The sequence below is a fragment of the Arachis hypogaea genome, chromosome 18, assembly GCF_003086295.3.
Source record: "Arachis hypogaea cultivar Tifrunner chromosome 18, arahy.Tifrunner.gnm2.J5K5, whole genome shotgun sequence".
Lineage (NCBI taxonomy): Eukaryota > Viridiplantae > Streptophyta > Magnoliopsida > Fabales > Fabaceae > Arachis > Arachis hypogaea.
Window position 1 is genome coordinate 9,000,836 of NC_092053.1, and position 11,445 is coordinate 9,012,280.

At 36.3% G+C, this 11,445-nt stretch overlaps 1 protein-coding gene across 3 annotated transcripts; it reads right to left on the bottom strand.

Moving 5' to 3' along the window:
• Positions 1-1,358: 1,358 nt before the first annotated feature.
• On the bottom strand, positions 1,359-4,888 carry LOC112770979 (universal stress protein PHOS32). 3 transcript variants are annotated; one of them, XM_072226288.1, is made up of 4 exons: positions 4,818-4,888; positions 3,139-4,115; positions 1,765-1,814; positions 1,359-1,605 (listed from the first exon to the last, which is right to left on the bottom strand). In XM_072226288.1, the coding sequence occupies exons 2-3, from the start codon at positions 3,848-3,850 to the stop codon at positions 1,807-1,809; spliced, it is 720 nt and encodes a 239-aa protein (XP_072082389.1). In that variant the 5' UTR covers positions 3,851-4,115; positions 4,818-4,888; the 3' UTR covers positions 1,359-1,605; positions 1,765-1,806. The 3 variants fall into 3 exon arrangements, with proteins under 3 accessions (XP_072082389.1, XP_072082390.1, XP_025671294.1); XM_072226289.1 differs by having other exon boundaries at positions 4,775-4,888; XM_025815509.3 differs by lacking the exon at positions 4,818-4,888 and having other exon boundaries at positions 3,139-4,760.
• Between the last annotated feature and the right edge of the window lie 6,557 nt (positions 4,889-11,445).

Below are 11,445 nucleotides of genomic sequence, written 5' to 3' on the forward strand. Positions count from 1 at the left end.
AACACGATAAAAATAATCAATAAATATTATATATTTTATACGTGACAAAAAACTTTTGATATTTATCAAATAACTTATCCTTTTTATTCAATTTTTTTGACAACTTTTGAATAAATATTTAGGAGGTGCACAAAAAAAAAAACAAAATTTAATCTCTGGAATTTTCTTTTTGTTTATAAAAAAAATTAATCATTCACAATCATAATTTTTTTAAAAAAAATTTACTTGACATAAAATTATCAAATTTTATGAATAAAAAAATTTTATTTTTCTAATAATGCTTGTAAAAAACTAAATCAAAATTTAATCTTAGTGTTATTTTTTATAATATATTTAATATCTAATTATTTTTATTATATTTTAAATTTTTTAAAAACTTATTTATTATTAATATCTTTTAAAATTTGTTTTATTAGGGATGTGAACTTTCCAATACTATTTTAACCGTTTACTCTATTCTTGAACATAGCTTGCCTAACAGGACAACTGGACAAGCATAAATTATTGTAGTACTGCTAGTTCAAACTTGTTTATTTAATAAAGACAAGATTTCACGAAAAAACATTGAAATGTTGACCATATAAACCAGATCAGTACCTCATAAATGATTCAATTGCAAGACGTTAAGTCAATAAATTACTAGTTTACTACTAGCTCTATTCGTCAATTCTACAAGTAAAAGACCCACAAATGGATACTAGTACGACGTATTCAAATCAGTGTGAACTGAAGTTGAGCTTCCTTAGTATTAACAAAGTGCAATTTTCACACAAATGAACATGTCATTACTCATTAATTTGGGCTACTGCTATGGTGCACCGCACTTGACAAAGTGCACCATACACTGCCACATTTTTTTTTTAAATTTGGATTGAATGCGAGATGATCACCTTAGAATAAGGTTGATTTGTGGGCTTGTAAATATTTATCCTCCTCATACTGCCTCCACATAACAGGTTTGGGTCGTAACTCCTAAGTGCATCGATTTTTAAATGGCATGATACACCAACAACGATAAATAGCTAGATACTGAAGTTCAAAGTTAGGATTTGGTTTGTACCAAAAAAAAAAGTTAGGCTTTGCTTGACCAAAAAGAAAAAGTTGGGCTTTGAAATTAAGATACTGTTTCTTGATCACCTCCTGCGGTTGTTCTGTGCACATCTTTCTTTCTCCCTTCTTTCTTAATCTAATTTCCTTTTCTTGATTCCTCGTTCGATCCACCGTGTAGAGATAGAATTTTGATGGTTATATAGGGATTAGTAATTTAAGTTCATAGTTCTTGAAAATTTGTGGCGAGATTCAATTCAACTTTCCTTTGACATAAACTTCAGAATGAAACAGGTATTACATAGCTGATATGCCAAATGAGATATATATATATTTTTTTAGCTTATATAAAATGGTTTCCAAACACTGAAGTTGAAAGATAGCATATTCAAAGCTTTCAATGAAGCATTGAAGCAGTGTCCAAACAAACTTGTACAAAGCATACAAATGCTTAATCAAACAAACAACCGCTTTAAAATGTATAATTTGTCCAAGATGGTTCTCAAATTTCACACGTCCTTCTTCTTCAGGCACATGCCTTAACGCTGTAACTCCTTTCTGAAAAACAAATTGAAGACGCGGTAATTTTAAAGCATAGTTCAATTCATGATAATACATCACAACATTTCAATGGGAGAGGAGTCAATAACAGCTAACTTCGAAACTTGAGGGTAAAATGTTTAATGATAAAATACAAACGTAATTCATGCATATTACCTGTAGTAAGTAGGATATTGATATTGCTCTCTATTCTTCTTATCAAGTATCTGTTCACACGACAAAAATATATGTTAAACATGAGAAAAATTGTCAAACTTAAATAAATAGATCATTTCATAGTTTGATGACCTCTTAATAAAAACGACGATATTGTTTATGCTTACAACTGGATACAAGACCGTGTTAAATTCTTAATGCAGTATAGCCTTGCCTAAGAAAACTTGAACAAAATAAAAAATTATATCTGAGATACCTCTTTTTTGCAGAAACCTCAGTTTAGGAACCTTGGTTTGTGCTAAATAGCAAATAAATTCAATCCAGCTTCCTAGTGTCTATAGTTTCTAACCACAAAACACTATTGTGGAAGTACAATAGAAAAGAATGAAATGATCAGTTTCATATATGTTAGACATGATTTTGTAATGAAATATATTCATGGAACACATACTGAGATTTGGATTGACAACTAACAAATATGACTTTGGCTAGCAATGTTTGCATTGTATGCAATTCTTGAGAATAATATATATCATCCTCATCAATTCTCAAAATTGTAGCCTCATATCAAACCATTTCAAGTAAACCACATTCAGAACTTCCAAAAGTCCAGTGATAACTACTCAGAACTTATATAAAAACTTGCAAAGCAATACAAATTTAATTGAATTTAGAATTCAGGATGAGAAAGAGGTCAAGATAATGGAATCAGTCTTCTTATGGAGAACACCCTGCCCCTTTGATTTTACATGGCTGTATTACCCTTGGTTGTTATCGTGCATAGAATAGTACATTCCTATATAATTTATCTCCTAAAACACATGAACTACTTCAAAATGATAGCATGAAATGCCAGAGAAAATTTGAACAATTTAGAAAAACACTTGAACACGAACTACTTCAAACGATAGCATAGGCATCAGCAGTCCTAAGCTGAAGCTAAACAGAAACAACAATAACCAAAAAGCACCACCTAAGTTTTAAAAAAACTAAAGGAATACTAATAAATAATGGCATTTCTAACTCCTCCTGATACGATCCTCATCATTTTCAAACTGCAAAATGCAATCTAACCTCAGGCTCAAACTGAAAATTCAATTCCACAAAGAAACCAACCACAGCAACCTCAACCCTAGTCATGAATTCTCAAAACCCCCCAAACTGAATTGTTATTTTGACTCAAATAACAATCAGTCATCAATAGCTGCTTTGTACTTTTCAAACATTCAATATATCAGCAACGTTTTTAATGCAAACTCAAGTATTAAACCCTTAAGAATACAGAAACAATCACTTTCATTCTTCTGAATGAATAAGAAAAGCGTTGACTAACAATATTTCTAGTGAACAGAAGCTAAAGTCGAAAGTCCAAACCTTTGTGGTGTTCATCCTGGGCATCATGATACTCCTCAACCTCGTGCTCCTCCTCAGGCACAGGATGAAGAACCTCCCCTTCATCCACAACCTTCCCCTGAGCTCCACCAGCACCACCAAAACCACCGTTACCACCGTCCTTCTCGTCCGGGTACCTCACCACCACAACGGGGCAAACACAGTGATGAACACAGTAATCACTAACACTCCCCAACCTTCCACCCTTGGAAGCTCTCTTGGAAGCACCAAAACCCCTACTCCCCATGATAACAGCACTAAGCCCTAACCTCTCGACCTCCAAGCACAGCCTCTCCTTCATATCATGGTCCTTCACAATGTGGATCTTGAACGGGATCTTCGCCTCCACCAAGGGTTCCGCAAGGTCACTCGCCTTCGTCGCTGTGAAGTTATCGAAATCCTCCTCCCGCTTCTTCTGCTCTGATTCCGCCGATTCCGAGGATTCCTCTCCGCCGCCGCAGTCGACGGAACCCCAGTCGGCGCCGTAGAGCACGCTCGTGGGACGCACATGCAACAGGATCACGGCGTCTCCAGGGCGGAGGTAGTTCTGTACGGCCCACTGGACGGCGTAGGCGCTCTCGTCGCTGAGATCGACGGCGATGGCGATTTTGCGGTGAGAAGCGGAGGCCGATGCGGCGAAGGGGGAGCGAGGGGAGAGAGTGGGAACCGGACGATCCGGTGATTGCGGCTTCATCACTCTAGTCTTACTACAGAGGGAAACACAAAAAACCTGAAATTACGGTTTTGGTCACCGGTGACAGAACACAGAGAGATTTTCCTCTCTTTCTTTTTTAAGTTATTGGAGTGTTTGAGGGAATTGAAATGGTAATGCGAGAAGGTTCTGTTTCTTTTTTCTCCGAGTGACTTCAATAATTTATCAGTTGCTTTCTTCCTTCCCTGCCTTCCCTCTTCACTCTTCATGCGTTAGTCCTAGTCGTCACTTGTCAGCATAGAAGACACTATCCAATGCATCCAGAAGGGCGGATTAGTCTTTTTATTCATTTGGCTTATTACCTATCCTTTGGACTTTGCCCTATTCATCTTTCTTTATGTGTTTAATAGAATAATTAATTGCTCATTATATATAAGAATTTATCCATTCCTAACCACTCGTCGGAGTTTCTTATCTTATACAATAAACAAATAATATGTACATGTTACATGAAATAAAATAAGACTAAGAACATGCATTTCGTACAAATATTTTTCTCTTTTCCACTGTAAAAAATATAAAATATAAAATATGATACAAAGAAAATGTTGTGAAGGGAAGGGGGAAAGATAATCATAAAAATCATATTTTAATTACCCTTTCGCCGGGCCTGGTTGATATATTATTGTAAATTATTTAATTTGTCATTACATAAACCAAGAAACCATGGATTGTTTATGTTTAAGTCCATCATGGAAAGCTCGCGAATTTCCTGGTTCCAAGTTAGTCATAACGCCAAAATAAATAAATAAACAAACAAATTTGTTAATGTTGTGCAAAAAATATTTGTTTTCTTTTAAGGGAAAAGGCTAACAAGAACAAATTAAACAAGCAAAGCGAATTCAATAAAGGCTAGCAAGCTCAGAGGACCATGGAAAACACAGTCAGAAACGACGAAAACGATACCTATTAGGCTATTAATGAAGAATTGAGGGGTTAAAGAGCATACATGACGAACATTTGTTTGCTATCAGTTAGGCCATAGAGGATTCATGCATGGTTCAATTTTGTTCATGTAACATCATAAAATGCGACTCAAACACTGTTTGTTAAGTACAATGAACACAAGCGCCTGTTGTCAAGAGCATTTTTCAGTCACAGCTGTTTTAAGTACTATTGTATCATTAGTTGAATCTGACCTTTCTTTTACATCCATAGTCATCCACGGCCTACTTGATACAGCATTAAATATTAATAGAGTTAATACTAGTATTTTTATCCCTAATAATATTATGGGAATATAAATTTTTTAAAATTATGGTATATTTTGTTCTGACAGTATAGATTATGCATGGCATAAAAGATTTATAAAATCAAACTACTTTTACAAAAAAAAGTCCTAATTATAACATTTGTATTCTCTCCACATTATATGTAATAAATATTTGAAAGAAGAGAAATGAAAATATAAATTAGAAAGATAAGCGGTAAAAATTTAAAACTAAATAAAAAGTTAAAAAACTATGTATATAATAATAACAATAATATTATTTTTTATTTAAATTATATTATTTTGTTAATTTTGTTTTTTGTAGAAGAGAAAGATAAAAAAAAAATAGAGAATGAGAGAAAAGAGAGAGAAAGATAAAGATGAAGAATGAAAGTGAGAGTGAGAGTGAGAGTTTGTTAATTTTGGAAGAAAAAATTTTATTTTAATTGCAAAAAAATATTGGATGACAAAAATAGTAGAGAGAAATAGAAAAATTGAGAGAGGTAGATGAGAGCATTTAGGAAGGGAGTTTATTAATTTTGAAAAAAAAAATATTTTCTTTTAATTTTAATAAGAGAGTGTCATGTGACACAATTGATTATTTAATTAGATAGTAATATATGATACATAATATAGGTATATTTCAATTTTAATTTTAATATTTTAATTTTAATTTTAATATAATTAAAAAATGTCATGTTGCACATTTTTATTGTTAAATTAGTAATTAGTCATTGATATTGATAATGATATATAAAATAGATAGAGTTGTTGAAGGAATGAGAGAAATAGAGAAAGGAAGAGGGAGAAGGGAAGAACTCTTTAATTTTGGAAGGAAAGATTTGATTTCAATTGTAACGAGGGAGTGACATATGGCACATTTTAGTTGTAAAATTAGTAATGAGGAGAAAATAATTCTTTAATTTTGGAGGGAAAGATTTAATTTCAATTACAAATTAGTAAGGAGGAGAGAAAAATTTCTTAATTTTGGAAGAAAAGATTTGATTCCAATCATAATGAGAAAATGACATATGGCACATTTTAATTATAAAATTAGAGATACAATATATGATAGATAAATGATAGATGATAAATTTGTAATTGGAGATTTGCAATTGAAATAAAAAAAGTGGAAAGATATTTGCAGTTGAAGTAAAAAGACGGGAACATTTTTAATTTAGATATAATAAAGAAATATTATGTGGCAAATTTTGACTATAAAATTAGATATATATAATAGATATATATAATAGATTCATATAAGTTCGAAAGTTACACTTGCAATATTTAAAATTTTAATTTATTTAATTTGATTTCTATTTAGTATTCATGATTCACATTATTAATTTCTAATTTTATTTTTATTAATTTAACGTGTTAAAATGTACTAACAACTATTCTATTAGACTTCTTAATGATTATCCAAAGTGATAATTAAAAATTTTTTAACCTCAATTTACTTCATACGAAGTATTTAAAATTAGGGTTGGCAATTTATACCCTATCGTGGGTATCCAATCCGGTCCAACCCGTTCGGATAGGGTAGACTATTCGACCCATTGCGGGTAGGATAGGGTACGGTCCGGGTATGCCTGCGGGTAGGGTAGGGTATGGGTACGGATTTAGGATGTATCCTATCCTACCCTACCCGCACCTCATATATAACACATATTTTATAGAAATTAGGTATATAATGAAGGAAGTGAGAGTTGTACCCACAATCTTCCTTATGTAATGAGTTACAATAAGTGAACAACCACTAAAACTAGTTAGTTAATTCAGTAATTCAGAGTATTAGTTTTTTATTTTTTATGTTATTAATATGTATAAAATTCGAAATGATTGAATTTTATATTTACTTTTAAAAAAATTGATATTTCTACGGGTAGAGTAGGGTAGGGTATGGTTTAGAATTTTAAGGTGTGGGTAGGGTTAGGGTTGAGAGATTCTCAACCCGCGGATAGAGTAGGGTAAAATTTTAATAAAATTTTTAACCCGCGGATAGGGTTAGGGTAGAGTTTGCCCATTGCCAGCCCTATTTAAAATCCTGTTTTTAATTTCACATAACAATTTAAAAGTTTCGTAAAGAATAAATTGAGATAAAAAAAATTTAATTACCATTTAAATTACCATTAGAGAGCCCAGAAGTGATAGCCATAAGTTTATCTTATTATGTCGTTAACTATTTTGTGACGGAAACAAAATTAGATACTAACATAAGTCACATATATTAAGTTTAGGAACTAAATTGAGTAAATTAAAACTTTAAAAATTAGATTGACATGCGCGTTTAATTTCAGAGATTAACTTGAGTATTAACTCCATTAATAATGTTTTTGGAATTATTTATTGATGGAAGGTCATAATATAATATATGAATTTTGTTCCGGGGGTTACCTGAAACTGTAGGTCGATCTCGGACGAGATCTTCTGTACTGGTCGGAGATGACGTGTCCGGCTGGTGGGTAGCGGCCGGAGCTGTTGTGTCCGACTTGTTGGACTGGCTGCACTGCTGATCCTTGGTCATCGGAGGGTGGGGGGTACCTGCAAGAGACTCCGATGCTTAAGTTAGCATGGGTATTAAACAGGTTTTTAGTAGAATCAGAGTATGAGTTATACTTGGGTGCTCCAGTGTATTTATAATGGTGTGGAGTGACCTTTTTAGATAAGATAAGTTAGTTATCTTATCTTATCTTATCTTTTGGCGAGGTCAGCTTATCTTTAATGGAACTGCCTTTATCTCTATAGGCTTTGGGCTGCCTTTGGATCTGGGTCGTATTCCTTGAGTTGGACCCTTTTTTGGGCTTTCCTGTCGATTTGACCGAGCTCTTTTAGGAAGAGGTCGGGTAGTCTGATCTGAAGAGGTCGGTCGCTTTGTCGCCAATCATCCCAGGTCGGATAGCTCGACCCAGGGTATGAACAGTACCCCTGCTTGAGCTCGGTCTTTTTTGAGGTCGAGTCCTTGGCTTCGGTCCTTCTCTAGTGAAGCCGAACTCAAGCATTCAGTCGATTCCTTCCTTTGTATAACCTTTTTGAATGTGGAACGTTTTTCTTCTAAAAGCGCGCGCTCGTGTATTAGCGCTTTGTTCTTGGGAACGTGAGAGGGTTTAATACCTTCATTAATTGGTATTAATTGTCCCGTTTCCTTTGGCTTTTATTTTGAATTTCTGTACTCAGAAAACGGTTTCTCTCCTTCATCCTTCTTTGTAACTTCTCCCTTCGTTCTCTCGCCTTCTGCTTTTCGCCTACATTTTGCTTTTGCGGCGTCATTCAGCGATCCGGTGATTCCGTCTTTCCATTTTCAACCCTTCTGAGGCTCTGCTTTTTTCCAGGTTGGTTCCATTTGCAATTTCTTCTCGTCTTTGTTGCTTTGTCTTTGGTTTTGTGGTGAAGTTTTGATTTTGCTTAGAGAGAGTTTGGATCTTTCTGTTTTTGCCGCGCCTGATTGCTGTTGTAATGTGTGTTCTGGGAGTTTCTTCGTCTTTTGCATGAGCCTTTTCGCCTTTCCTATTGCTTGATGCTTTTAGGGCTTTGCATGTCGCTTCTGTTCGATACCCAGAAAAACTTCATCTTTGCTTACTTAATCGAAGATTGCTCCTTGGTTTTTTGCCCTGTTGATAGCTTTCCCTGTTTGCTGCGATGTTTGTTTTGGTTTTTGTTTGATTCTGAAAAAAGATTGCGTCTTTGACGATTTTCGCTTGGCATGTTTGATGTTTGGCGATGCTTTTGCTGATAGACTGCAAAAAGATAGTGACTTTGATGACTTTTTGTGTTTTGACTTTCTTTTGCTATTTGAAATCTTCTTTTCTTGTTTGAGAGATGCCGGGACGTAAGCTGTAGATTTTCCTGAAACCTTGCTTTGTTACTGCCTCCAAAGGATGCCCCAGGACTTTGGTTTGAGTCTTGGGGTTTTCCTTTTCTGTTTGTTCTTCTGTATATTAGTCGAGTTATTTTGCTCCTCGTCCGAGATGTTTTTTAGTAATCCCATCTTCTTTTCTTATTGTAGGATTAGTTGGCCTCATGTCTTCTCGTAATAACATTGTAGAGATGTCTTCTAAAGTTCCCGAGGGGATGTCTGATTGGCTGGACTCCCTTGTCTTGATGTGTGTCTCTGTGGTGGACACTGATTTTTGTGTAGAGCTGCGGAAACGTCATAGGATTTGTGGTGGTGGTGCCCGAGAGAGAGATTATGAGCTTGTGGCGCCCAACTCTGACGAGAGGGTTTGTTTTCCTACTTCTGTCGAGGGGGAGCGTCCATTTTTCTACGCCTATGAATATTTCTCCAGCCAGTTGGACATTACTTTTTCTTTTACTGCTTTCAAGACCGACCTGTTGTGGTCGTGTAACATTGCCCCATCCCGGCTTCATCCGAATTCTTGGGGGTTTATCAAGATTTTTCAGTTGCTTTGCCGAGAGTTAGGCATAACACCTTCTCAAACTCTTTTCCTCTATCTTTTTGTCTCTGCCAAGCCTGGAGGTTCTTCCAAAAAGAAAGCTTCCTGGGTTTCTTTCAGGTCGGCCCAGGGGCATAAAGTTTTTGCCATGTACGATGAGTCTTTTAAAGATTTTAAGAATTATTTCTTCCGAGTCCGTGCTGTTGAGGGGGTCCGCCCCTTTTTTCTTGATGAGAATGACGAGCCTGCTTTCCCTCTAGAGTGGCAAAAGAATGTGAGAGTGTCTCGCTACACATGGGAGATGCTTGATGAGGTTGAGCGGGCTTTTATAGTTGTTCTTGAAGATTTGTGGGGGGAACCACCCCATCTGGATATAAAAATATTTTTGAGTGATCTATCTTTGGTTCGAACTGCTTTGGGTACTGTCTTGACTTGTTTCTATACTTGTTTCTTAGTTTTGCTTCTCCTAGATTGTAACTCATCATGATGGTTGATTCTGTATTTTCAGAGATGTCGAAAAATAATGATTCCATGAAGGCCTACAAAAAGGCAAAGAAGGCTGCTGCTGCTCAAAATATCTCGGCCAAGGTGGCGGGAGAGGGATCTTCTCAAGCTCCAGCGAAGCCACCCGTGCCGAGTTCTCCTGGGCCAAGGAAAGTGATCCCCACTCCTCGAGTTCGTCTGACTGACCTTCCACAACCTTCTGCCGCTGTTTCTGGTGCTCCTCCCAACAAAAAACAAAAAACAATTGAGCCTTTCAACCTTGACGCTCCTGACTTTGATGCGGTGGAGTTTGTTGACCAACAGATCAGTCCTTATGGTGCCCTCCCCATGGATGATGTTTCGCTCCTCCGCCACTTAGATTTTATAACTCGGAGTAGTATAAAAATGGCACATATGGGAACTGTCCTGTACCGAACTGCTCAAAATCTTCCTCTCCATGCCACCAAAGCTTTTATGGAGGAGGCAAAACAGGAGTTCGATCGGATGAAGGGCTTGAAGGAGGAGCTTGAGGTGAAGGTGGCCAAACTGGAGAAGGATCTGAAGAATAAGAAGGCGAGTTCCCTTGCTCTGGCGGCTTCTGTGCGGTTGGCCGAGGACACGGCATTGAGGCATAAAGACAGCTACGTTACATCCTATCGGGAGGGGATGCGTTTGAAGGAGGAGTTGGAGAACGCCCGAGCTGATTATTCCAAGCTCCAGGGTCATCTTGTTGGCAATGTGAATGCTGCTTACAAGAACCTAAAGGAGCAGGTTCGAATTATTGCTCCCGAGGCCGACCTCACTCTTTTTAGCCTGGACAATGTTGTGAGGGATGGTAAGATTGTCCCTGATGACCAGGATGATGATTTTGTCGAACCTCCCCCTGTGCCTTCTGCCAAAGTGTCAACTTCCACAGTTCCTCTAGTTGGGGTCGTTTGTCCGGAGGTAGATCCTGATTGTCAAATTCTAAATAGGGACGACGGTACAGTGGATGCAGTGCCTCTCCAGGCTCGCCCTCCTTCTCCTCAGACTGATGCTGCTGATGAACGAACTTTTGTGTGGTCTAGAATTCACAATTGAATGAATTCTCGTTGTAAAGTATAGTTTCTAAACCAAACAATAGTCCTTTTATACAAAAATTTAGGTTGTCACAAGTACAAACCCTAATGAATTTATAACCGGAGTATTTGGACTCCGGGTCGTCTCACAAAGAGTTGCAATGAAGTGGTCAATTATTGGCTATGAGGGGTATAGGGGGTTTTGGTTGATTAGAGGGGCAATAAAATAAAAAGACAAGAAAAGTAAATTGAGCAAGTAATTAAAGAAAGCAAGTAATAAAGAGAGACATTCATGGCAATGGATTGAGATCATAGGCTTTCTATCCTAGTCATGCATGATTAATTCATCTTATTTAGTTAACTCACACAACCGGAGAATGTCAAACAAGACTAATTAATCATGTCACAAATATAAACAAGAATTTATCTCAT